The sequence below is a fragment of the Fusarium coffeatum genome (genome assembly GCF_003316985.1).
Source record: "Fusarium coffeatum strain FIESC_28 chromosome Unknown BRIP53273_contig_37, whole genome shotgun sequence".
NCBI lineage: Eukaryota > Fungi > Ascomycota > Sordariomycetes > Hypocreales > Nectriaceae > Fusarium > Fusarium coffeatum.
In genome coordinates this window covers 24,835-50,256 of record NW_022157834.1, presented here as the reverse complement: position 1 = coordinate 50,256, position 25,422 = coordinate 24,835, and the positions used below count along the sequence as shown (strand labels likewise).

Below are 25,422 nucleotides of genomic sequence, written 5' to 3'. Positions count from 1 at the left end.
CCAGATGAGACTGCGGATATGAACCTGGCATATAGCCTGGCCGTTAATAGTACATGAGTAGATCCAATGCTACGTCGAGCAGGTACCAAGTCAAGAGGGAGCGTCTCTGGGGTTAGTCCAGAGTAGGAAATTATCAAGACCAGCAATGGTACTCTATCCGGGCGATGGATCCCGGGTGGAGTCAGGTGACCCTGGCAGGGAGCGTTGCTAATAGTACGTAGCAATAAGTAATGAAAAGGTGCAGGTTAGAAGAAGGGGAGGTAATTGGAAAGAAGTCTTGTTCGGATCCAATTGATTATTGGAACGATTATCCAGTGGGGGTACGGATATGCTGTGTGGTGTTGGGTGCAATTGTTAATATCGACAGTGACAGGTGCGGGTAAGACTCCCGGGGAACCCCAAGAGTTATTCTTTGCTGTATAAGGTAAAGCTTATGCATTGTGTCTCACAGCTTGGACGTGATCAGACGAAGCCAACAAAATGTGGCGTTTATAATAGAATGGAGATGCTATAATTAACCAGATGATTAGATTGATAGGCCGATGCCTCGCATGATGGATGTGTGGTGTTGGGTCGCTGTGGAATGGATGCAATGCCCTGTAGCAGGCCCTGTAATGAGCCCTGTAGTGGTAGTTGGAGGCCTGTAGTCTCCGCCTGAAGAACCACTGGAAGGAATTCTTCAGATGAAAAGGAAAGAAAAAGAAGTCGCGTAATCAAATTCTCCACTTTTGGACTAGCTTGCGACGTGGGTTGAAACGCTTTGACGTCTTACGGACCGACAGGAAAGCCGTTGTTAATAAAAATCCACCAATGTCGTTTCAGGAACATGAGATAATTGCTGACTCAGACATTCAGACACGTCTCCGCCAAGCTTGATTGGTCTTCGTTTCTGAAATAACAGCCAGCCATAAACTTCTCTCCACAGTCTTTTCTCGTACCGGATGCACCTACTACCCTATTGCAGAGTAGAACAACAGCCCGGGCATCCAATACATTACAAGCTCCACTGGGGTCTGCAGTACTGTACTCTTTGTAGGTACATTGTATCCTGTACAATTTATCGTATCCCATCGTATCGTACTCTGTACCTACTGTATCTATAGCCACTGGCCATACACGTTCCGACCTCGTTCCCCGTTGGTTCCAGTAAGCCAAGCAATCACACCACCCCAAGCGAGAACATGGTCTTCCCTGGCGCCCTCAGCCGGGGCTGCGACCGCTGCAGAAAACGAAAGATCAAGGTGGTTCTTTCCATTTTATTTACTTTTTTTTCCCCTACGTGCTCCTTTCTCCATTCATTTATTCCATGCCACCTGTTTCAGTCCCCCATCGCGTGCTAACTCGTTTCTCCCTGTCAGTGCGATGGTCGACGTCCAGGATGCAAACGCTGTGAATTATACAAAGCTCCGTGCCCTGGTTATGATCGTCCACTAGCGTTCCGATTTCATGGAGAGCCAGGTCATAGTCTTGTTCGCGGTGAACCCAATGCCGCACGCAAATCTGTCCCGACCCTCGTCTTTAGCAAGGGGTCGAGGTCCTATAGCCCAGGGTTCGCAAGACAACCCCAGCCGTCATTCGAGGATGAGTCTCTGGCCTTCTTTATCTCAGAATACTGCGTCTACCCGGCGCCCGGTGTCTTCAAAGGCCACCTTGACTTCCTCGAAGGCCTGTACCGGAACTCAAGCCGGCATTCCTGCATACGCCCGGCCACTTTGGCTGTGGCTTACATGGTGCTCTCGCGGCATTATAAGTCTTCAACACTCTATGTCACAGCAAGGAGTCACTATGGGGCTGCCCTACGTACTGTAAATAGAGATCTGTCTGCATCTAAGCGGCCCCTGAAAGACGAGACCTTGGCATCCCTTATGCTCATGGGCATGATTGAGGTACCGTAAGCCCCTCCGCCTCAAATGATCTGCACGCGCTGACGAGACTTTCCAGGATATCGAGTGCCAAGGGCAAACAACAAAGGCCGTGCACATGGCAGGCATTTCCAAGTTATTCGAGGTTGTAGGTCATCGAGTGCTCACAAACGTCGATGAATCGTCGCTTCATGGATGGATCTTTACGCAAATGGTTAGTGCAGCTTAACTCGTTTGTTTTATAGCATGGGTTGCTAAAACACAGACAAAGCAAATCCCCTCGCTTCTGGCCAAAGACGAAATGGAATGCCTGGCCATTCCTGATGCGCACCTGGATACGAAGAGACATGGCGTTCGCTTGGCCCTGGTCGTCACGCGCATTGGACACTTCTATCGAGCTGCCAGGCAAATCACAGCTGCAGACTCACCACTGACACAGGCTGAGAAGCAGATCCACCTCGTGTCGAACATCAAACAAGCCTTGGCAATCGCTAAGGAGCTGGCCATGATCGAAAAGGATGCAATACCGACCAAGCTAAGGCCGCGGGAGACGGCGGACAAACGGCCGGCGACCCCGACGAATCAGAACCTCATCAGCTTCGAGTCGCGATGGACGGCATGTACGTGGTGTCTGTTTACCTTGTTCTTGGTCCTCTTCTTCGAGAGGCTATACAAGTGCTCGGACGCTCTGTTACAGCTGGAATCGATAGATGACGGCGCGATGCAATTGGCCCGGGCCGCCGGCGCCATCTCCGAGGGCCAGATCAAGGCCATGATTCACAAGGTTTGTAGTTGCATGCCCTATTTGATGGGAGAGGTCGATAAACAGGGGCGGCCTCTCTCGGTACCGGAACGGCAAAGCGTTATCATGTACCATCTCGTCTGGCCGCTCGCTGTTATCACCGTTAGCCAGCACAGCAGCCCTGAACAAGTGGAGGATTGTAAGATGCGGCTCATCTCGGTACGGGATTTGTACGGGATTAGACTCGCTAATTTTGCCCCAGATTTGGCCAGGGGCCTGATGGTTTAGCGATAGTGTGGTAGTATAAACGTTGAGAATAGTGTGTACTGTAGTTGATGAATGATATCCGGGTAAGAAGGACCAGATTGCCCAGTTGCTCGATGTAACCTTGTGCGGGATTCCCATGTAGTTATAGTTGAAGTCTACCCTTACCCTAGATGAATTCCCTGTTAGACCAAGGCAACGGTTACCTTTGATACATGATCCTTGGCGTTCAAGGCCTTGCCACCACCAAGTCCGCTTACTACTAATGCGTAAGCGGCTAGATAAGGCGAATTGCGTATTGTTACTTGATCCCGGAACCCAGATGAGTTTACCGACGCCCGTAGGACCAGCATATTATGTAGACTAAGTTTTAAGTGTCGGTGTACCTGTCAACGTCTGAAGTTCCGCAGTTTCCGGTAGTAGATCCCCCACAGCGGAACCATGACAGAATGCAGAAAGGTACTCCGGCCCAATCAGCACATGATTGTATTTTCGTCGCCTCCCATTGCATTCTCCAGCAATTCGAAACAAAGGAGAAGAGAATTATTCTGATATATCATAAAATTGCCAAAGTTAAATGGCATTCAAGCGTACAACTCGGTTCCGAGTACAGTAGCAATAAAGTCCGCTGGACGTAGGATCAAGATCAATGCCCGCCATGCTCCTTTTGGGACCTGGTTTGCGAGATCAGCGCTAGGAATTGCCATTGACAGGATCCACCTGACAGGCGGATGCTTAATCTACCTTGCGTGAACTACTTAATTGCTTTGCACCATGAAACATGAATTCGCAAAAAGCAATATGACTTGCAGAAGCGAAAAGGATATTCACCAAGACGCGACAAGTGCCGCGCGAATGCCGAAGCCATCTCCGTTTGTTTCAGCTTCAGTATACATACGATCTTGCCCACAAACAGGAATGCTTGCGAAATGCCGTCATTCCACATCCCCCCTTCACTTGGCTGCATGGATATAGGGTAGGATGATCGGCAGTCAGACAAGTGTCAGTACCAGAGCCCATAAGGTCTAGAACTGACTCAGACTGGGCAGGACAGGGCTGATGTCTGAGTCTGGTTAGACTGCTCTCTGGACCTGGACCTGTCAGCTCCAACCTTTTCTCCACTCACTCAACGCGGCGGATCCCATACCGCGTGAGCGTATCCGTAACTAAACTTCCTTCTCCTCTACCACCTATAACGGCTTACCTAACTTTTCTTGGTTAGCCATGCGAACCTCCTTACGAAGATCTTGCAACGCATGTGCCAAAGCAAAACATAGTTGCGACCTCGGAACACCGAAATGCTCGCGATGTATCAAGAGAAAGGTCACGTGTATCTACGCAAATGAGCCTTTGTCTTCATCATCATCAACGTCCTCAGCGGCGTCGTCAACACCGGATACCTCGGATCGAAGCAGATCAATAGACAAGGTTCAGGTGAAGAGACCTACGTCCAAGAGCTATGATTCCAATGCGTCTCATGACAGTTCAATGGCGCTATCTACGCCGGTGAATGCGTCTTTTGATCCCTTTGACTCATACCCTATAACGAGACTCCCCAGAGTCCACGTCCAGCGGTTGATACAGCACTGTAGAGTCACAGATTTCAAACCAAACCAGTATAGAATTCTAACAGTCTCATAGTCCTCTCGAATATATCCTTTCAATACTATCCTCTTGACCTCAACATGGCTTCCAACCCTTTTGTTGTTTCATGGTGGCCACTAGCTTTGGCAGACCCGGCCTTGTTCCATGTGTCGATACAGACAGCGTCTCTGGATGAAGAAAGACGGGCGCAAAGAGGGTTTCCAATATCGGAACTTCTCATGGCTGACTCTGTTTCTCTGATACGGAAGAAGATTGGGAGTACCTCGCTAGCTATTCGAGATGAAACTTTGAATTCTGTTGTTACCTTGGCTGCTATCGAGGTGAGTGGTTTTCAGTCATGCTACTATTCTCCATTGCCAACTTCAGATACAGCATGGTAAAGGCAATATCGATGCCAGCAGAGCACACATAGACGGTGCCAAACGTATCGTTGGGATCCGTGGTGGGCTTGACCAAGTCAAGCAAGCAAGCCCGTTGACAGCCAGGATGATAGCTTGGTAGGTCACGTTGTTCATCATAATGAGTAGATCCCTTGAGCTGACCGTCCTCTAGGGTATCGCTACTGGTCACTGGGTCTCCTCAGTATGCCATACAGGATGATAATGGCATCGGGGATGGAGTCAGCCCTACGCTACAATGGCTGTTATCATCATCTTTGCTGGAGACACCAGACCCAGTCGCCCAGGCTCTTCACCTGGAACCTGCCATTGCAGACGTCTTGACTCGTCTACGCGGCATTTTCCATCAGCCCGGTGCTTCGGTCGCACTGGGCACAGAGCTTCACGATCTTACATGCTTCGTGGTACATAAGCTCTTGCTCATACCGCCATACACAGACTCGCCACATTCGGAATGCCTACGATGCGCTATGGTACTTTACATGCTTATCATTCACGGCACAACGTACTACACGCATACTGAGCTTGCGAACAACATCATTCAGCAGCTCAAGGGACATCTCCAGTCATTAGCCGGAAGGATCGGAAATCTCCTTTTCGACTCCTTACAGTTATGGGTCCTTTCCGTGGCCATCGTCTCAGCAACAGATCCAACAGAACTTCAATGGCTGATCCTGGCCGCCAAGATTGCTGCGAACGCCATGGGTTTGCAGACTTGGGGTGATGTCGTCATCCATCTCAAGAGGATCCTATGGCTAGAGAGTGAGAGGGCTGAGGTATTTCGACTTCAGTGGGATGGGATTTTGACGTGAGCGCACAATAATATCACTCAATTCCTTCAAGCTGACACACAAATTCTCTATTCTTCTGACCGTTATTCCCAGCCTCCCTTGAAAAATGCACGACACGTTCATCTGCTCGTTCCTGGCTCTTTCGCGTTCGCGTATTCGGATTCATGGTTTCAAACCGGAGACTAAACCTGATTGGGACTAGTCTCCGAACCGTTGAAGACGCCAAGCGACCCTGCAGACTGAGGAGCCGAAAGGCTTAACAGGCTGATCCTGGGACCTGCCACTTGCAGCAATTACCTGAGATCACTCAACGAGATGGGTCAGTTCTTGTTGATACTTCCATCTACGTCATCAAGATAAGGTCTTGGCTTGACCAGACTGGCAGCAATCGGGTCGAAGACAGAGAGAGTTGGCCGCTTCGTCGAGACAAGATAACACACATCTCGGTTTGATGCGTCTATAACGGGACAGATTGCGGCGTAAGAAGAATTGAGAGACATCTGATTCGAGATATCACCAGTCACTTTCTCCACATTACAGATCGGAGTCTAGTCCTCAAAAGGAAATCTCGAATACATCAGATATCAGCCCATAGCAATTGAAGGCCCCGATGAAGAAAGGACATTGGCCTGATTGTCCCAATAGTTCAGAGCAGTATGGATGTTGCTTATTCTATCCGTAGTTTTCATGTTTCGTATTCTTGTTGGGGGAGCCGAGCAGTTCCGGATGTTAAGTCAGCCACTCATCAAGGGCCTTGTCCAGGGCCTACTTAAAGGCTCTGGTTTCTTCCATAGTTCGATGGTGTTACTGTATTGTACCATTCCTTTGGAAACTCAATATGGCATCAGTAGTCGAGCCCAGTGTTGGGCCGTTGGCCAACAATGCATCCTTCTCAACCCACGAGAACGACCTCACCAAGGAGAGTGGCCTGTTGTCCACCTGGCTCGAAGGCTGTAGCAACATTCAGATCGCCCTCACAATTTTCGCAATCCTCATAGCCTACGACCAGTTCATGTATCTTTGGAGGAAAGGTCCCATCGCAGGTCCAGCCTTCAAGATCCCCTTCATGGGGCCATTTGTTCAAGCTCTCTACCCCAAGTTCGACGCCTACCTTGCCCAATGGGCTAGTGGTCCTCTCAGTTGCGTATCAGTCTTTCACAAGTAAAGCCATAACCTATCCAAGGTCCTGAACTATACTCACCGTGCCATCCTAGGTTTGTCGTCCTCGCTTCCGATCGTGATATCGCACACAAGGTCTTCAAGTCCCCTACCTTTGCCAAACCATGCATCGTTCCCATGGCCGAAACCCTCCTTCGACCAAGTGCCTGGGTCTTCCTCCAGGGCAAGGCACACACCGAATACCGCCGAGGACTCAACGGTCTGTTCACCAATCAAGCAATCAGCACCTACCTACCTGTCCAGGAGACAGTATACGACGACTACTTCGACCGATTTGTTGCAGCGAGCGAAGTTAACAAGGGAAAGCCCATGGCCTTCATGCGACTCTTTCGGGAGATCAATTGCGCGCTCTCCTGTCGAACATTCTTCGGTGACTACATCTCTCAAGATGCTGTCGAGAAGATCGCCGAAGACTTTTACCAAGTCACTGCTGCGCTCGAGCTCGTCAACGTTCCTCTGTCTGTATACATCCCTTTCACGAAATGCTGGCGAGGCAAGCGTACAGCAGACGCTGTGTTGGCAGAGTTTGCTTCGTGTGCTGCTGCTTGCAAGGCAAACATGGCTGCTGGTGCTGAACCTAAGTGTATTGTTGACCAGTGGGTGCTTCATATGATGGAGTCTAAGAGATACAATGAACGTATTGCTGCTGGAGAAACAGGTATCGAGAAGCCCAAGAACCTTATCCGCGAGTTCACAAACGAGGAGATTGGACAGACCATGTTCACGTTCTTGTTTGCATCACAAGATGCTTCCAGCAGTGCGACTACTTGGCTGTTTCAGGTTCTGGCTCAACGGCCTGATGTGCTTGACCGTCTTCGAGAAGAGAACCTGACTGTTCGTGGTGGAAATAAGAAGAAACCATTCGAGCTCTCAATGCTTGAGTCACTTCCTTACACCAACGCAGTCATAAAGGAACTTCTCCGGTACCGACCCCCTGTTATCTTTGTTCCTTACGAAGCCACCAAGACATTCCCCATCACTCCCAACTACACCATCTCCAAGGGCTCTATGATTGTGCCCTCATGCTATCCTGCTCTGCATGATCCGCAAGTCTACCCAAACCCGGAGACCTTCGACCCAGAGCGATGGATCACGGGTGATGCTGAATCGAAGACCAAGAACTGGCTTGTCTTTGGGGCTGGTCCTCATGATTGCTTGGCTCGCAAGTATGTTCCACTGACTATGGCTGCTATGATTGGAAAGGCGTCGTTGGAGCTTGACTGGGAACATCATGCGACTAGCCAGTCTGAGGAGATCAGAGTGTTTGCTACATTGTTTCCTGAGGTATGTTCACCCGAAGAAGTGTTTTGCAGTGAGAAATGGCGGTGTTGTACTGACATGTTTCACTGCTAGGATGAATGTCAGCTCGTATTCACGAAGCGCGAGTGATCGATTGTGGTGGCTACATTGAGTCAACATAGTCATACAAAGTAGAAGATAGATGTGCATTAGATTATGCGTATGTTCTGTGTTGTCAGTATGCTTTGAACGACCTCTCCCTCGAAGAAACATAAATAGAAAGCACATGCATTAGTCTTTCCATTACGAAAGTAATTCAACTTCTTTCGAGACGATGAAGTATACCAGCTCAGAGCAAACAAGATGCAGGCGAGGTCATTAAGCTCATGCTCGTCATGAAAAACCAGAAAGTGTGACGAATATTATTATGTATGAAAGATATTGATCGGAATCGCAAGTAATTGGTTATAAACGGGTGCTTAGAAGTCTATGGATATATACAAAGCGCCAAACGGCTGAAGGTTATTTAACAAATCCGTCTTTGAGTGGCAGACGGAAGGGCATCCCATTACACATTATATCAGCTCATAGTTTGCAATACTTATGAGGCTCATTTAAGCAAACACATCCTTGAGGAGGAACTCAATCTCCTTCTTGTGGACGTCATCAACAGCAGTGTAGGTAAGCTCGGTCTTGTTGGCGTCAAAGACAATGTTGAGGGGCTCCTCAAGAGTGTATTGGGGCCAGGCGACGTGCTCAGGAGCAGAGTTCACGGTGTTGGGAGTCTGGTCGTGCATAAAGGCAACCCACATCTTGCTCATGAGGTCAGCCATCTTGACGAAAGACTCGGGCTTGCCCTCGAAGGGGCTAGCAGCGTAACCGACACCCTTGACGTTGTTGAAGACGAAGGCAACCTCCTGGAAATGGGTGGCACCGATGATGGCGGGGAGAGGGTTGACGTAGAGGTTCCAGAGGTAAGAGAAGACAGGGATGTTGGCACCGGAGTAGGTCTCGGCCAAGAGGCGGCGGCCAGCGTGCTGCTGGAAGTCACCAGCGAAAGAAGCAGAACGCTTCCACTGGAGTCCGTACTCGTTCTGAGGTCGGCCAACGAAAGAGGCGGGGATACCCTTCTCAGGATCATCGGGGTAGAGCTCGGTAGCGGTAGCGACAGCGTCCTTGTCAAGGCCGAGGCTGGAGATCCAAGACTGGAACTGCTCGGTGGTGTTGATACCCTTCTTACCGTAGGCGGTACCCTCATCGAAGTTGTTGCCCATCAGGAGAGGAACATGAGCGAACTTGCCAGCGCTGAGGAGCTCAGGAGCCTGGGCAGTCATGAAGTCACCATCGACGACAGCAGTGAGAGGAGGTGTAGGGACGCTGAGAGCAGTGGTGCTGTTGAAGATGTCGTTGAGGGTCTCCCAAGGGAGCTCACGGAGGCAGTCGAGGGTCTTGGAAGAGTCGGCGCATCCAGTCTTCTTGACAAGAGCGTCGTAGTAGTCCTGCCAAGAAGCGGCATCACCGAACATAGCGAGAGGGCTTCCAGACTCAAGAATGGCACCACGGAAGAGGTCATCATGCTGACCGTCATAGGCGACAAGCTGCATACCGAGAGACCGAGCACCAGCAGACTCTCCCCAGACGGTGACCTTGTCGGGGCTACCACCGAAGGCAGCGACGTTGTCGTTGAGCCACTTCAAGGCCATGCGCTGATCCTTGAAGGCAAGGTTACCAGCGTTCTCCTTCTGCATCTCCTCACTGAAGAGGAAACCCCATTGGGAGACGCGGTAGTTGATGGAGGCAGCGATGATGGGCTTACCCTCCTTAACGGACTGGTCAACAATCCAGCTGAGGTTGTATCTGGGGTCACGAGAACCACCGTTGGTGTAGCTCTGTCACGTGTGTTAGTAAGAGTAGACATGATAGGTAAGGTAGGAACTTACACCACCGTGGACCCAAAGGCCAACAGGGAGCTCATCTCCAGCCTCAACACCGGAGGGGCGGACGATGTTGATGGTCAAGCAGTCCTCATTAACAGGGCTACCAAGGTTCTGGGTATCGGCACCGTAACCGATGCACATCCATCCGAACTCCTTAGCATCTCGGTGTCCCTTCCAGGCCTTGTCAAGAGCCTTGGGGGAAGAGAAGCGGAGAGATCCTACAGGGGGCTGAGCGTAGGGCATGCCAAGGAAGAGATCGTGGTCAAACTCATCGCTGTGCTTGCCATGGTAGGTACCGTTGCTAAGCTGAACAGCGGGAACACCAGGAGGGGAAGGAGGAGGGGGACCAGGAGGGCCGGGAGGACCACGAGGACCGGGAGGGCCAGGAGGACCACGAGGAGGAGGAGGGGGAGGGTAAGCTCCAGGAGGACCTGCAGGAGGGTGACGGGGGAGAACAGACGCTTCGGAAAGCGTCAATCCTGAGACAGCAGCCAGGAAGAGGCTTAGTGTGTTTGAGTGCATCTTTGTGGCTTGCTGTGAAGGACAAGTGAGCTTCTAGGGTGTTGTTCTGGAAGGAGAGAATGGAAGCTCGTATAATCGAAGAGAGACAAAACAAACTTTCATCAGTGGCTTAACTTGCAATAAAACGTGTCGATCACGGCTCAGCTGTTCTTTAAGAGTAAAGGCCTGGTGGGCCAATGGTCGCATAATATTCGGATCATCCCCCATGCTTGGAGCATGGCTAATGCTTGTGTAATTTGCCTTTGAACTCGGGTTGGCCCTTGAACGATTAGATCCGAAGAAGGTCCCTTGCGCTCCGCCTGAAAAACTGGGCTGTTAAGATGGTCTGCACTCTGCAATGTCACTTTGGGGGTCAAGACGTCGGGTTGGTTGTGACTCTGTGAGCAAAGACGGACAACCTCCAAAAATTATGCTTCAGTTAGTACTGTCGATCCCTTCCCCATCTCCTCTACAGCGCCGAAGGTTGGTCAGCTGCCCCCACCATGAATCTGCAATCTCGAGTCATTGGAAACGTCTTTGTCGACAGTTTTTTCTTCTTATTATTATTATTATTATTTTTCTTCTTCTAAAATCTCATCGCCCCGTTCGGCTATCACAGCTATTGATGCAGATACCCATCGTACCGTCCACCGGCTCTTGACTAGGCTGTCAGCCGCAGGGTCCGGTAAGGCAGTCCCCAGTACCGGATCCCTTTATTTCCGAGGCGGATAGAGCAAAGAAGAGCAGTTGGGGGACCCTCGAGATTAAATTAGTTGACAGAGAAGGGGGAAATGGATGCTCAAGAGTCGCGACAGTGACCGGTTTAGGTTTAGCTCGATCTGGAGGAGCGCTAGGAGATGGTAAAACTGCCCTAAAAATCGGCCGACAGTTGCCCCGTAGCGAGGACCAAGGACCAACATGTCATCCTTCGCTTGGAGACGTTGCGTGATTAAGATGCGGCCCCGAGACTTGTTGTAGAGGCACTGACTCCAGGAATAGCGACTCGGAAGACGAGCTTATAGCATTGTATCCATTATAAACAGGAGTCCGGCCTTGCGGATATTCTCCCGAAGGCCCTCTTAGTGGAGAGGATAGACAAAAAGATTTTCCTTTAGTACCTCTTGGCAGCTGGAGCGTGGCGCGGGTACCTCGGGCTTCCCCTTTGTTAGGCTACTCGTATAGAAGTTGGTCAGTGAAGTAGACTAGAGAAACGACGGTCTCTCTGGTAAGCTTCCTTCGTGTCACAGCTCTTCTGTCTGTAGTCTGTGCAGACCAAGTCCGCGGCCGCTGTCAACGGAATTTGCGTGGGCGAAAGAATGCAGAAGGTTAAGTTAAGTTGGATAAATTTCGATCCACATTCTCCATGGGATTGTCGTCCCTAGCTCGCGTGGGAAATTATGAATCTCTCCCTGACGTTACATTCGCCTACACGATGATCCCCCGGTCCTTGCTGGATAACAGCATGTCACCTTGGATTTTTGTCTTTTCTCACTTTTTATGAGACGAGATCTGCCAACACACGGTTCATGCAAGTGTTCGTTCGTGCCGAGGGAGCCGGATCTTCTGTGTCTCTGACCATAATGGAAATGATCACCACCATTTGCTCTTAACGCCCACGTGGAATTTTCAGATGCCATACCTGCAATTGCAACAGCCATTTAAGAACCAACACATTTTATGTTTCATACTTCTGCACACAGACAATTGATCCAAATTGTCTAGGCATTTGGTAACAAAATCTCCGTCGGCTCGGCAGCGTGTTTGATCCTAGCATGCATCTCCCCGTCCAACCCTGACCAAGGGGATTTTTTCGAGAATTAGTCCCTGGCGAAGGAAGCATCCTCGCCAACATCATTGGCTGCTTTACTATGCCACTGTCCTCACTGTGAAAGCTACTAGAATCCTTTTCAGCCACCAGCGCCGAGCTAGTGGCACCTGCAAACTAGTGGCGTGAGGTTCCGATGGCAGTGACTGCATCATTAATTCTACTGCACTGTAGCAAAGAAAGGGGTGCCGTGGTTAGTGGAACTTTGTTCTGCTTTAGCTGCAGCCCTACTACGTATTGCAAGACAGGATTCTGCTCCGGAGGTGCTGAGTGGATTCACCATCAATGCGTCGGTCCAAAAGTGCCTCCAGCCACGGCCATTTTGCCAATCTTTACCACATCGGCTGTTGATGGCATGATTGAACCTCGGAGTCGGAACCAATCTTCCAAGGTTACTCCTGGGCCTGACGCTAGTTCATACACCCAAGTGAGGGGCACAATGGGGACTCTCTGATGATCAGTACGACGTTATACATATATCTCCCCAGGCCCAGGGTCCCTCAATGCAACCAGGATTTGTGATGGAATCGGATCGGCGTTGAATCTACCAATTTTGCTTTTCTTTTTCCGATGATCGTGAGATCCTTTTTCTTTTTAATTCTTTGTCACATCCTCTCCTGATAGTTTCGCAATGGCAGAAGAGCGAGGTACTCGCTTGCTTGCGAGCATATGGACGTTGGCGCTTCTTTCTCTTATTTTGTTGTTCCTGCGTATCTACTGCAAAAGATGGAGAGGCAAGGGTTTGTGGTACGATGACTGGTTCCTCATCGCGGCCCAGGTAAGTTGGTTCAACCTCCATCTCTAAAGCTTTCGAGTCTGTTGGCGCTAACGACGGATATTTCGTCTTAGGTGACACTAATGATCTCTGTGGCCATCAATACGTACTTGGTATCTCTGGGATTCGGACGACATATGGACACGATCAGCGAAGAGAACTTGAGAACGATCAACCTCAACACCATCGTCGGTGCGGCTTTCGGTATCATCGCGACGACAACGAGTAAAACATCCTTCGCCATCACCTTGTACCGAATTGCCACCAACGTGTGGATGAAATACTTCCTCATATTTGTCATCATCACCATCAATATCTCGATGAACTTGGTTTGGATCTTTGGTCTCGCCAAGTGCTCGCCTCTTGCCAGAGTCTTCGATAAGAAAGTCCCCGGTACCTGTTGGGATCCAACGGCACTCCTTCAATTCCAGCTCTTTGCCGCATGTGAGTTTTCTCGAAACCGTCGATCGGCGGCACCATAAACTGACTCAATCCAGACTACTCGGCTGTCCTCGACTTTGTGCTTGCACTCCTCCCATGGGCGATCTTGATGCGAATGACGATGCGACGACGAGAGCGACTTGGTGTTGCTGTTGCGATGAGTTTGGGAGCGATGTAAGTTCACACTGCTTTCAAAGATACATAGTCTCGATATCTAATACGTTCAATAGTGCTGGTATGACTGGTATCGTCAAGTCTGTTCTTGTTGTCAACATGAAGAGCCAAGACATCACTTACGATCGTGTCGACCTTACCATTTGGACCTTGACAGAACCTGCTGCTTCCATCATGGCTATTTGCATTCCAGTCTTGTATGTTCCATTCTTTTCCGTTATCTTCAAGTTCAATGCTAACGTACACCAGGCGAATGCTCTACCACGAACTCAAGTCAAGCTCAAGGAGCTACAACAAGAACAAGACCAACACAACCCCCAACGACCACGAAACCAGAAACACGGTCCCGTCATCACAAGCTAGACAATCCAGACGATACGGTCCCAACTCACGATATGGTCGAAACTCGGTGGTTATCATGTCCGGCTGGCAGGAGTCGCAAGAGCATCTACAAGACTCTGACGAAAGCATCAGCGGCATGAAGGCATCCGTGAGCTCAGGTGGCGTCATGAAGACGGAGGAGGTCAGGGTGCAACACGAGCGCTTGAGCACATTTAGCGACGAGCACTCAATAGAGTTGAGGAGCTTGCCGCAAGCGCAAGTCAAGGGTGGTTATCAGAGCCATGAGCATGAGCGAGCGCCTTCTTTCTAAATTATTTTCTTCTATAACGTATATACTGGTTTAGTTACTTATACATGATACCCTGACACTTGCCACCAAGCCTTCCTTGTGCATTGAAAAGTGAGCTTGTAGATTGGCAAGTCTTTGACGTGGCCAAGTCGGTATGAGGGATGGTGGATTAGGTATCCGCTCCATATGATATTATCATTCCAAGTCTGGATCAATATAATGTATACTCAGAACTCGAGTACGATCCGTTCCGCATTAGCTCATCGACATGATTGCTTGCACAGCATAGGGCACGAAATAGTTTGGTTGCCTTGGGCAAGTTTAGACTGGCATTTCGGTTACTTTATTATGGCGCCTCATGCCTTATGAGAAGTCTTCTGTTACCCTCCCATGCTGCAGATGTACCTAAGCCGACGGCCGACTGATGCTTCTGAAAGTAGTCGATAAATTCCATAAGCATCTTTTATCGAACGCTTTCCCAAGTGAAAGCAACAGCGTTGTAACGTCACCTAGTTAATAAGGTATGCCAAGGGAAAAGGGTAACGCCGAGATCTCTCTTATCGCGTCTTGGCAGCTTTAAAAGACTTTTCCCCAGGCCGACAATCTTCGCAAGAGCCATAGAACAGAGCGTGCTTTAGCACTAGGCTAGTCGAGACCGATATCTTGACAATTTGTGGTTCCGCGGTATTCTGAGAAATTTGAACTCAGTAGCGCAACGCTATACCCACAGATCGGGCAGCCTAAGCAAAGCATAAGTTAGCGAGAATCAAGGTATTGGCTTTCCCTGTAGTGTCTTGATGGCTTTCCAGGAATGGGAGCTTAAGAACTATCAGCTTTGCGGATATATCCGAGGCCCCGGACCTGGATCACGATTGTTGGGTGCGTGAACTGTTGCTATACATTTACATCATCTATGGGGTATCTGATCCAAGCTTTACTACCAGTGCAGTTTTGATAGAAGCGTACATCAGCCTATAAGTGAGAGAAACCTCTGCAAGTTTTCAAGCGGAGGTTGTTTAGGAAAGGCATCGTCAGGGTTCTGATTGGTTGATAAGAAATGACGACAACCGTGCTAACATGGCGACATGGCACTTCAATCTCTACCTTACAGCGCAAATCTGGTTTACTTGATGTCATAGATAACTTTCAGTATGAGAGTTACATTCAGAGCATCATAAATACCATTGTTTGTGGTCAATGCCCCGATCAACATGGAGTTTATTACAGCCTCTATGGATGCAACCTTATAAACGTTTAACAGGGATTATATGGTGCAATGGATATAGCGAGACACGTCATGAATAACCCCTCGAGCATATTTAGTTCAGATAAAACTACCATTTGCTCATACTGCCCTACTTCCGCAAACATATCTTAACAAACTGACACAATGACAGCTGATCTAAAGCAGCATTCGTCGCCAGATCTCAGCGATGAGACAGGTGCAGCCACTCCAGTGAATGAGAAAGCCCTCCTGCGGAAGCTTGATTTACGTCTTCTGCCAGCAGTTGGAATACTGTATCTCTTGTCATTCTTGGACCGCAGCAATGGTATGGTTCAATCTATGCTACGACATATTCTTTAGCTGATATATATTGATCAGTTGGAAACGCTCGCATCGAAGGAATGATCGATGATTTGCATATGTGTAAGATGATCAGACTTTCAATCTTAGCATTCTCTAAAACTTCTTAGCGGGGAATGAATATCTGACTGGATTGACTTTGTACTTTATCGGTTATGTTATCTTCGAGGTTTGTTGTTACGCCTTTAAGTCAATCCTCTCCTCACCATTCTCAGATTCCATGCAACATTATTCTCAAACGGACGACACCCCGACTATGGCTTCCTACCCTGACGATTGCTTGGGGCATTGTGGCGACCCTCCTCGGTATTGTCCAGAACAAGGCAGGATTCTTTGTCGCTCGGTTCTTTCTTGGTGTGACAGAAAGTGGACTTTTCCCTGGTAAGTTACCAGAGCCATTGAATCCCTAATGCGGGACAGATGTTGACAAGATCAAAGGCGTGGTCTACTATTTTTCAATGTGGTATAAGCGGCGCGAGAGACAATACCGGATCTCTTTGTTCTTCAGCGCTGCCTCTCTCGCTGGAGCCTTTGGCGGTATTCTGGCATATGTATGGCTTTCAACCTCCAATGTGCGCAACAGCTAACAGTGATAAGGGTATTGGAAAAATGGCAGGCGTGGTTTGGGAGAATGGGTGGCGATGGATATTCATCCTGGTAAGGCCTTTGCAGATATCCCACCATTAATCTAATTTATGGACAGGAAGGTATTGCTACCGTGCTGGTCGCTGTGGCAGCATTCTGGTTCATCGAGAACTATCCCAGCACTTCCAAATTTCTCACTCAGGGAGAGCGTGCTGTCATTCACGAGCGCCTGAACGTAGATAGTGATGCTATTCGTGAAGAAAAGTTTAGCTGGGCTGCTGTTTGCGAAGCCTTCCAGGATCCAAGCTGCTGGCTCTATGGTTTGGGGTTCCACACGATGAGTTTACCATTATATACACTGTCTCTGTTCATGGTAGGTTATGCTGGACTTGATCGTGTACACCACTAACTGATTTGTTAGCCCACTATCATTAAGGACCTTGGATATACAGCAGCAGTCGCCCAGCTTTTGACCATACCGCCTTATGCTGTTGCTTTTGTTACTACCTTGAGTGTGGCCATAGCCTCGGAAAAGCTCGCTAAGCGCGCGGTTTTTATCGCTGGATCCTCCGCAGTTGCCGTTATAGGATACGCTATTCTGCTCGGAAACACCAACCCAACCGCCAGACCGGGAGTCTCTTACGTTGGAACATTCTTCGCCGCCGCCGGGATCTACCCCGCCACGGCACTGGTTCTCAGCTGGCCAGCCATTAACGTTTCTGGACAGACCAAGCGTGCTATCGCGAATGCGATGCAGATCAGTATTGGAAATCTCGGGGCTGTATTGGGAACACAGCTGTACAGATCTGGCGATGGACCAAGGTTTGTGGTTGGTCACTCAATGGCCTTGGCATATCTTGTCGCGAATATTATTGTGGTAAGTATTCTGGGGTGGCGGTTGAAGAAGCAGAATCAAAGTCGGGCCGTGGTAAGTGAGGAGATCAAGCATGTTGGCGAGGTGGAAGGTTGGAAGGGTGATTCAGACCTCAGATGGAGATTCGAGTACTAACATAGAGTATCTATCGGTCGTTGACTGCTACAGGTGTTTATGGAATTCTTGAGAAGTAGTATTGGCAGACTAAACTTGAGAGGGCAATCTTTCTGTTACCCACCTGAACCTGTGGCGTCTTTGCATTGGAGTTAAGACATGTCACATACGGGGCAAGCTGTTCTGTCTGTGGCTAAATCAATTCTTCCGCATAGTGTATTCGCGTGATGATCACGATAAAGCGTTATTATTGGGTTTATGACGTCTTTTGGTTCGGACGCCGAACCATAATGCTTTGTTTTCTGCTTCTGGTGACGTCCTGGACCTATGTAGCACAGATTCTGGCCCAAACATTGAGTCGGGGTCAATTGAGACACGGCACGGGAAGCCTCGACTGAGAAAAGCCATTGTCAATTATCACAAGCATGGTTTACTTGCTATAGCTAGGAGTGGTACACCCTCAATGTGATACAAGTTTTTCGATCATGTCGATTACACTTCTATCCGCTATGGTCTAGCATACGTGTTCTAATGGCCAACTTTCTGTGACTTGTTAGTAACTATTGATTTTGCGAAACTAGAACGCCTTTAACAAATTGTTGCTTATGTAATACTTTGTCAAGCTCGATGCGAATTTCTCTCAACTATTCTCAACCTTGATAGAATTGTTCATTTTTCTCCGCACAACTTTTCTAGCAATAGCAACACTCACCTCCAAGAACGAAGGACGAAAGCAAGACCCCAAACCATCCTTAGAGTCAACTCCCTTATTAGGCAGTCACAAAGCATCTGTGTCTGTCGCCACCTATATCGTATGCATCTTCTGTATCGTCTTTAGGCGACTCCTCAAATCTGAGTCCTCCTTCTGAGGATCCTCAACCCACCGAAAATGATTGCGAAACACTTCAACTAGCTACCGGACTTCGGGTTGTTCTTATACTTACTACTGGTGAACTCCTTCCCGCGATCGCATCACTGCGTATCTGGTTGCCCATAATTAGGCTAACACATGTCAACACAGCCGTATTTATCTTCAATGCAGATCGTTCCCTGGTACTGACTAAACATCGAAGCATTGGCTCGGAGTTCGGCGCTCTTCACCGGTCCTCTTGGCTCGTCACAGCTTTCGGACTTGCTAGAGCTGCAACACAAACAATCTTTGGAAAGCTGGGAGAACTATATGGCTGCAAGCCTGTAATTCTATTCTCCTATCTTGGATTTGCTTTAGTCTGGTATGCTTGGACAGTCTCTGGCATGATAAAACCGCTGACAATTTATAGCATCGTTGTGTAAGTTCAAGTCGATAAAATCCCTCTTCCGATTGCCGCATACTAAGTTATTTCAAAACGCATCCGCACAGTCTATGCTGACTGCCATACTGAATAGAGTATTGTCCGGCAGTGTCGGGACGGGTATGACGGTACTTGTTTCGATTATCATCAGCGACCTGGTTCCACTGCGGGAGTCTGCGGCCTGGAGATTCCATGTGAACGTTGCGGCAACAACAGGTAGAAGCCTTGGCGGGCTTTTGAGTGGTTGGCTAGTTGATACAGTAGGGTGGCGATGGTTTGTTCCCCTGTTCGCCTCTAGGTCGCACGCTGTGTTGTCGGACTTGAGCTGATCTTCTATCGACAATAGGTTTTTCTGCATCCAGGCTCCAACACTGCTCGTTGCGACGTTTCTTTACTGGCAAAGACTCCCAGATGACCTGGGAGAAAAAACCTCGCAAAGACGGTTGCTCTACAAAAACCTCGGTAGGTACGAGAAGCTGGTAAAGCCTGACTTTCTTGGAGCATTCATGCTAGCCATGACTATCTTGCTGGTCTTATTGCCGATGAAAGTAGGTGGCAATCAGGTTCTCTGGTCACATCCTGTGATTTCCAGGCGTCGCAAGTTCAGGGCGCAGCCGTCAAATCTGTTTTGGGAAGATCGTTGAAAATGAAGCTTCACCATCTTGGACTGGATGCAGTTTCAAGACAGAAAGTACCATACTGCATTATACCTGACTCTAGGGGCATCCAAATTTCTAACCTCCATAACGGATCTTGACTAGAGCGGCTACTGATATCACGTCCATTCCTAAAATGAAAGCAGACATCAAGAGGGCTGTCATATCATCCTATGTAGATAGTCTACTCTATGGGCATGGAGTTTCATTGGTATTCATATTATTGGGGTTGAATTTGGTAATTGGTTTGAGAGAACACAAGGTCGGCAGGCAATAGGCTACTGATCAATATTCCACAGATACCCAGAGAGACTAAGGCTGCCACTGAGGGGCTTGGCGGGTGATCTCAAGGCTCTTTTACCTTGATGTTACTGCAAAAATTCCTGTCAGTCATTCCATTGGGGGCAATTTATTGAACCACCTTTTCATGCGGAATACAGGCTCCTTGTCAAGATCCCGGCCCGGCAGCCGAGACTCGGCATTCTCCAGATACTGATTGATGGTGGAGCTGACAGAGCTGTCAAAGAAAGCTAGCATTGTTTAGCGCCAACCACAGCTATTCCGAGGGCGATACTTGGAGTTAGCTGCGTTTCCTATTGAGACAAGTGGCGTCCCCCCGAGGATTGAAGAGACAATGACAATCACAAGCAAACATGAGCCCATCGGTGGGGCGAGTGTGTGCCATGATTCAGAGGACAAAGAATACACCACAGTCTCGACGCAAACTTCAGAGCCAGCCCCAACAACATGTGGCGAGATAAACCCTCCATGAACTGAGCGCCGCTGAGCGAACAAAGAAAAGAACAGACTGCCGATTCCAAACATACATGGCTTTTTCACAAGCTGAATGGCGGTGAGTCTCGAACACCATCAGCATCCTAGAACAAAGGAAAATGGAGTGCGAACTTGACCAATATGCGTCCGTGATGTTGCCTCGATCATTGCGCGCTAAGCGAATAACAATAAGAAACCTTTGTTCATGAATGAACAGCTCCCTAAAGGATGCTAGCCATTCGGAATCATCTTGTATCCAACAGGGACAGACTCGCATTACTGACACAGATATAAATATTCGTCCCTCCCCAGCCCTACTACGCTTCAATTCCCATCAATCACAAGCTTAAATTTCCAACCACGCCTATTATCAGTACCCATCCCTCAGTACACCGCTACATCACATCTATCCACCATGACCGACTCATGCTCCGGCAGCCACAAGCCTGACCTCCCTTCTGAGGAAAAGTCTATTGCAAGACGACAGATCGACGACAATTCCTGGTTGATTGGCGGGGTAGTCATATCCCGGCATGCCTCTGAACCATCTGGCCCTTGCTGGGGCGATGGTAAAGGGGGTTTCTTCACCATTTCCGAAGCACCAAACCCAAGGCCGACAACTAGGCCAATCTCAAAAAATGATGACTGCCCCATCGAGGATCATCTTTTACTGGAACCCAGCTCGTATAATATCTACCAAGTCGGCCTCGCCTTCTTGGCCATTGATGATGGCAAAGGGACACCAGAGCACATCACCTTGGAAGCCTTGGCCAAAATTCCCTTGAGTTTTCAAATCCCAAAGGTCTACTACCACGGCGTCCACGACGATAGATACTACATCGTCTACAGCGCTCTTCCTGGCAAGACTATCTGCGAAGCCTGGCCAGAAACGAATGATGATGCATTGAAGGAGCGGTGGCTTGAGCAGATCGTTGACAGCTGTGTCGAGTTGTCTGCATTGAGTAGCCAAGCCATGACTGGGATCACCGGTGACACTCTGGCCGAGTGGTGGCTCTCTAGGGACTTCCTCGAAACTTCGGTTACACCTGAATCTCTTCTACAAACCTGTAAGGAGATAGGTATGGACTGCTCAAACTTGGTGTTTCAACAAAACGACCTGTCACCGCTTGCTTTCACGGTGGATGAAAGTGGTAAGCTGCTCGGTATCTACCACTGGGGTGATGCTGGCTTTCTCCCTAAGGACTGGATCCTGACAAAAGCCACTTCCAACCCACATCTGAAAGCTTGGAACAGGCAAAAAGCTTGGAAGACAAGTGAGAGGAACAAATGGAGCATGGGCATTAAGGGTGCTCTACAGGAAAGGGGATTCCGTGAACGTTTCGAGGCAAACGGCGAATGGAGGGAAAAGGTTTTCAGGGATTATAACGTTCAGAATATGCGAGGGATGCAAGGAATGCAGGGGGATCAAGAGTAGGTTGGTCGGGTATGTTGTGGATGCACTTTTGGATTTTGGATCACTTTCGTTAACTGTACACTTGCTTTCCAGTATCTATCCCACACTCTTTGCCTTCATCCTCATTTCCATGTCGCGGGAAATAGCACACTTCAGGGCTATATTGTAAACCTTTGTTTTATCATCTCCCTTGAAGTCAAAGGTCACAGTGGCCAGATGAACACATCCCAGGCCCGAAACCGCTCTGGGGCTATTCAGTCGCCGGTTCATCGTTTTCGAGGGATTCAGGCTCCGCTTAGATTGTTAGTTGGGGGATAATGGGTTGCCTCAGGGATACATTTCGCTACTCACGGTCTTGGGGTTGGATTATAGGAACGATCCAGAGACAGACTTTGTTTTTCTTGGGACCCTTGCACATCGTCGCATCCGTTCTGTTGACGTGACCGCAATGAGGGCATTGGGTTGGTGCCTCTAGTTGAGCGCCGTTGAGGTTCATCTTGAGGTTCATCTTGAGGTTCATCTTGAAGTTCTTGGTTTGTCGACTTTGAAATAAAACTTCTTGAAATAAAGAACAGAGACTGAAGATGATTCTCAAGGTTCTTGGTTTGTCGATGAGGAAATAAGATTTCTTAGAATAGTGAATAGAGACTGGAGATATGTTTGTCAGTCTCTGGTAAGCGATGGATACTCATCACTATTAAATACAATAGCCCTCGCTCTATATGAAGCGTCCCATCTACCATTTGTCTTTGAAGTCTATACCTAGCTAGAGTTTCAGGCATCTCAAACCCATTTCAATTATGACACAGCAATAACAAAGAGAACATTATACTTGGGGTCTACTGCTAACACATCTGGTGATAAGATGCCTGGCAATTCGTACTTAGTAAAACAATACTTAAAGAGAACATTCTATTTTTGTATTCTAGAGATTGCAGGGTCTATTCTAAGGCTAAGATTAACAAATTATTTATAATCTTTGTAAGACTTCTTTAATCGTTTGTTTCCGCCAGCTATAACCTTGCAAGCCATGGCTGTATCAGTTATTGAAAGTAGCAGCAAAACTTGTTCGTGGAGATTACATCAGAGCTGTGGCTGAAATTATCTGGCGATATTGAGCGCTAAGCACAATACGAACATGGTTCTAGTTTCAGCCGCGTAAGCCATGAGGGTGGCAGCACAAAGAGGCATGCCGCTTTCAGTTTCCGTGGGAGCTTTACAATCTCATTTGCAAATCGCCCTTCCTGAAGGTCCCAATGAAAAAGAGGAGAATGACGTACACATTGTCCCTGAGCCCTGTAGTAACGCAGAATCTATTGTCTCATGGGGCCTCCAATACTGTGTCGCGGTAGACAAGATCAAGGTATACGTTTTCTTTACGAAGCCACATAGGAAACAGAAACGCAAACTTCGAACCATCTATAGCAGACAATCCGAGTAAATTTCTTGCAGCTTTCCCATGCCACTCGAAAATTGCTATTTGTCGCAGTAGGTAGCGCTTCGTACCAATGTAGCATCCTGTAGTAACCGTCCGTCGTAAAACCGAGGATACTTAACCAAAAGCCATATGGTTACACGCTCATGTCATACATTTCGTACCATCGCTAGAGTACACAGGAGAGGACCTCGTCAGGCCTTTTTTCCATGATTGGCTGTCTTACAATGCTCAACTGTCAACAAGAGTCTTACACCATTTCTGCATATTCATAGGCCGTAATTATCCACTATCCAGCCTGAAATACACCTGCTACATATAAAAAGCGTTCAATACAGACAGAGGAGCTTTCATGGGTCTCAGTTCACATAAAAAGGCGGTTTGATGTCACGGAATGAAACTCTGGTTGAACTTGTGTTATATGTGAATTGCATTCATATGCGTAAATTTGTACGGTCGTATAAGTGTAGATACATGAAGCACACAGCTCTGCTGCGTGTAGAAATTTGAACCGACTGGCGGCAGTTAAAGAATATCAGAGCGAAGGGCTGCCCATTGCCCTACTCCTTGGTCCCAAACTCAGTTTGAGACTACAAACCACTTGTCGTAATCGTCGTGAAAGGCTCTTAGATGCGCTGAACATCAGGGCCGGGGATATCGTAGGAGTTGAACTGTCCGTAGAGACTGAACTTGATACCGGGGTCCGTGGGGGTGTAGAACTTGGTGAAGTCACCACCGCCGCTGAGAGCCTGGGAGCCACCACCAGTGACCTTGAGGTTGATGCACTGGGGGTAGGCCTGGGCACCGTTGGTCTGGCCAGCGGAGTGAAGACCGATGATCTCATGTCGGAGAACGTAGTTACCGGCCTTAAGGTTCCTGGGGACGGTGAACTTCCAGGAGTTACCGTCAGAGATGAGCTCGTCGGAAGCCCAGCGGCCGGGGTTGTTGCCAGAGATAAGACCCTTCTCGGCGACCTTGGTCCATCGGAGGCTTCCCTTGTTGATGCTGGAGAAGTCGCCGCTGACGGGGGCGAGGTACTCGGTGACGGGACCGTGGTGAGACTCGGGCCAGGTGTCCCACTTCAGGGTGACAACATCACCAGCAGCGACGGTGACGGCGTTGCTGACGGGGCGAGCGCTCTTGTGGCAGATGATATCGGCAGTGCCAAAGGAGTTGGGCTCGACGAAGCCGTTGTCCTGGTTTCCAGCAGCCCAGCCAACAGCGTCGGAGGGAGCACCGTGGGGAATACCACCAGTGTACTCCTTGCCACCAGCAATGACCTTAGCGACGTGGCCGTGGGCGTTGACCGAGCTGGCGAGGAGAGCCACAGCGGCGAGGGAGAGAGTGTTGCAGTGCATTTTTGTGGTTTGGAACTGGAGAGGCTTGTTGGGCAAGTTGTAGTGGTATGAAGTGAATGAAAGACTTGTTGAAGGCTGTGATGAGATTGATGAGGAGACTGCTTCAAGGTTTATATATTCGAGTTCCATCAACTTGATGGATCGTTCATTTCTCTAAGACGAGTCTATACACAAAACCAATTATCCCGTTTCGTCGACGGAGCCAAACTGGAGTTTGACGAATTCGTGCCATTCACAATGGAGATGCAGCGTCCGTGATTACCGAACTGGGCGATGATCTCCATCGACTACCACGTTGAAAGCCGATATTAAAGGAGGGTCGCCCAAGGTAGCAGCCAAGCACGCCCCAACTTTGCTGGCATTAATTCGGTTTATAGATGGACCAACCACGAGTCGGCATTGACGGCCATCGGAGAGAGAAGCCGGCAGTCAAATCGATTCGCTGTGGACCTGTTTCAGAAGCTGTCGTTGTTCAAGGCAATTCGGACTTGGAACCCGTTTTTCCCGCCACGTATAGCCACTCAGACCTTGGCAAGATCCGCTTTGAAACAAGAATGGCCACAGCGTCAGAGGTCTACATACAGAGCGCTTCATTACAGTTCAACAAACAATTTTAGTAAAACGGTTGTCTTAACTATCATTCGTGGAAATAAAGAGCTTGAATCAACTTGTCTCGGCTTTTGCACTTGGGAAAACCGCGAGGGTCGTCCCGCATAGTGTCCTACCCTGGTGGATCACCAGCACCATAAACTTTGTTTCCCGGGAAGATGGTTAAGCATGAATCGCGATGCACGGTAAAAATTCCCTCCGAAGACTCGGGATGAAGCATTTGCGGCGCGGATGTCTGCAGTAAGACGATAACAGTAATTCCAAATACTTCCGGAGCTTTATGTGTCTACCGATGGCAGTTGTGCCTGGGCGAGAGACAACGGATGCATTGTATTAGCCACATGAGATGATCGTGGAAGCAG

The 25,422-nt window shown here is 48.8% G+C and overlaps 9 protein-coding genes across 9 annotated transcripts; 6 read left to right on the top strand and 3 right to left on the bottom strand.

The window, feature by feature from the left end:
• Positions 1-1,877: 1,877 nt before the first annotated feature.
• On the top strand, positions 1,878-2,892 carry FIESC28_01437 (uncharacterized protein; the record flags this gene model as incomplete). The annotated part of the gene is made up of 4 exons (XM_031155588.1): positions 1,878-1,886; positions 1,942-2,076; positions 2,128-2,803; positions 2,867-2,892. 4 exons carry the CDS (start codon positions 1,878-1,880, stop codon positions 2,890-2,892), a joined length of 846 nt encoding a protein of 281 aa, XP_031020346.1.
• A 1,661-nt stretch (positions 2,893-4,553) lies between these two features.
• Positions 4,554-5,683, top strand: FIESC28_01436 (uncharacterized protein; the record flags this gene model as incomplete). Its single annotated transcript, XM_031155587.1, has 3 exons — positions 4,554-4,793; positions 4,846-4,970; positions 5,026-5,683. 3 exons carry the CDS (start codon positions 4,554-4,556, stop codon positions 5,681-5,683), a joined length of 1,023 nt encoding a protein of 340 aa, XP_031020345.1.
• An 817-nt stretch (positions 5,684-6,500) lies between these two features.
• FIESC28_01435 (uncharacterized protein) lies at positions 6,501-8,230 on the top strand (the record flags this gene model as incomplete). Its single annotated transcript, XM_031155586.1, has 3 exons — positions 6,501-6,823; positions 6,877-8,125; positions 8,195-8,230. The coding sequence occupies 3 exons, from the start codon at positions 6,501-6,503 to the stop codon at positions 8,228-8,230; spliced, it is 1,608 nt and encodes a 535-aa protein (XP_031020344.1).
• A 464-nt stretch (positions 8,231-8,694) lies between these two features.
• Positions 8,695-10,539, bottom strand: FIESC28_01434 (uncharacterized protein; the record flags this gene model as incomplete). The annotated part of the gene is made up of 2 exons (XM_031155585.1): positions 8,695-9,969; positions 10,021-10,539. The coding sequence occupies 2 exons, from the start codon at positions 10,537-10,539 to the stop codon at positions 8,695-8,697; spliced, it is 1,794 nt and encodes a 597-aa protein (XP_031020343.1).
• Positions 10,540-12,974: 2,435 nt separating this feature from the next.
• Positions 12,975-14,385, top strand: FIESC28_01433 (uncharacterized protein; the record flags this gene model as incomplete). The annotated part of the gene is made up of 5 exons (XM_031155584.1): positions 12,975-13,121; positions 13,193-13,562; positions 13,616-13,733; positions 13,790-13,930; positions 13,983-14,385. 5 exons carry the CDS (start codon positions 12,975-12,977, stop codon positions 14,383-14,385), a joined length of 1,179 nt encoding a protein of 392 aa, XP_031020342.1.
• Positions 14,386-15,754: 1,369 nt separating this feature from the next.
• On the top strand, positions 15,755-17,543 carry FIESC28_01432 (uncharacterized protein; the record flags this gene model as incomplete). Its single annotated transcript, XM_031155583.1, has 8 exons — positions 15,755-15,914; positions 15,968-16,012; positions 16,060-16,118; positions 16,165-16,330; positions 16,370-16,500; positions 16,547-16,606; positions 16,653-16,907; positions 16,956-17,543. The coding sequence occupies 8 exons, from the start codon at positions 15,755-15,757 to the stop codon at positions 17,541-17,543; spliced, it is 1,464 nt and encodes a 487-aa protein (XP_031020341.1).
• Positions 17,544-20,659: 3,116 nt separating this feature from the next.
• Positions 20,660-21,679, top strand: FIESC28_01431 (uncharacterized protein; the record flags this gene model as incomplete). Its single annotated transcript, XM_031155582.1, has 1 exon — positions 20,660-21,679. One exon carries the CDS (start codon positions 20,660-20,662, stop codon positions 21,677-21,679), a length of 1,020 nt encoding a protein of 339 aa, XP_031020340.1.
• A 229-nt stretch (positions 21,680-21,908) lies between these two features.
• On the bottom strand, positions 21,909-22,178 carry FIESC28_01430 (uncharacterized protein; the record flags this gene model as incomplete). The annotated part of the gene is made up of 2 exons (XM_031155581.1): positions 21,909-21,952; positions 22,010-22,178. The coding sequence occupies 2 exons, from the start codon at positions 22,176-22,178 to the stop codon at positions 21,909-21,911; spliced, it is 213 nt and encodes a 70-aa protein (XP_031020339.1).
• A 1,541-nt stretch (positions 22,179-23,719) lies between these two features.
• On the bottom strand, positions 23,720-24,451 carry FIESC28_01429 (uncharacterized protein; the record flags this gene model as incomplete). Its single annotated transcript, XM_031155580.1, has 1 exon — positions 23,720-24,451. The coding sequence occupies one exon, from the start codon at positions 24,449-24,451 to the stop codon at positions 23,720-23,722; it is 732 nt and encodes a 243-aa protein (XP_031020338.1).
• Positions 24,452-25,422: the final 971 nt, after the last annotated feature.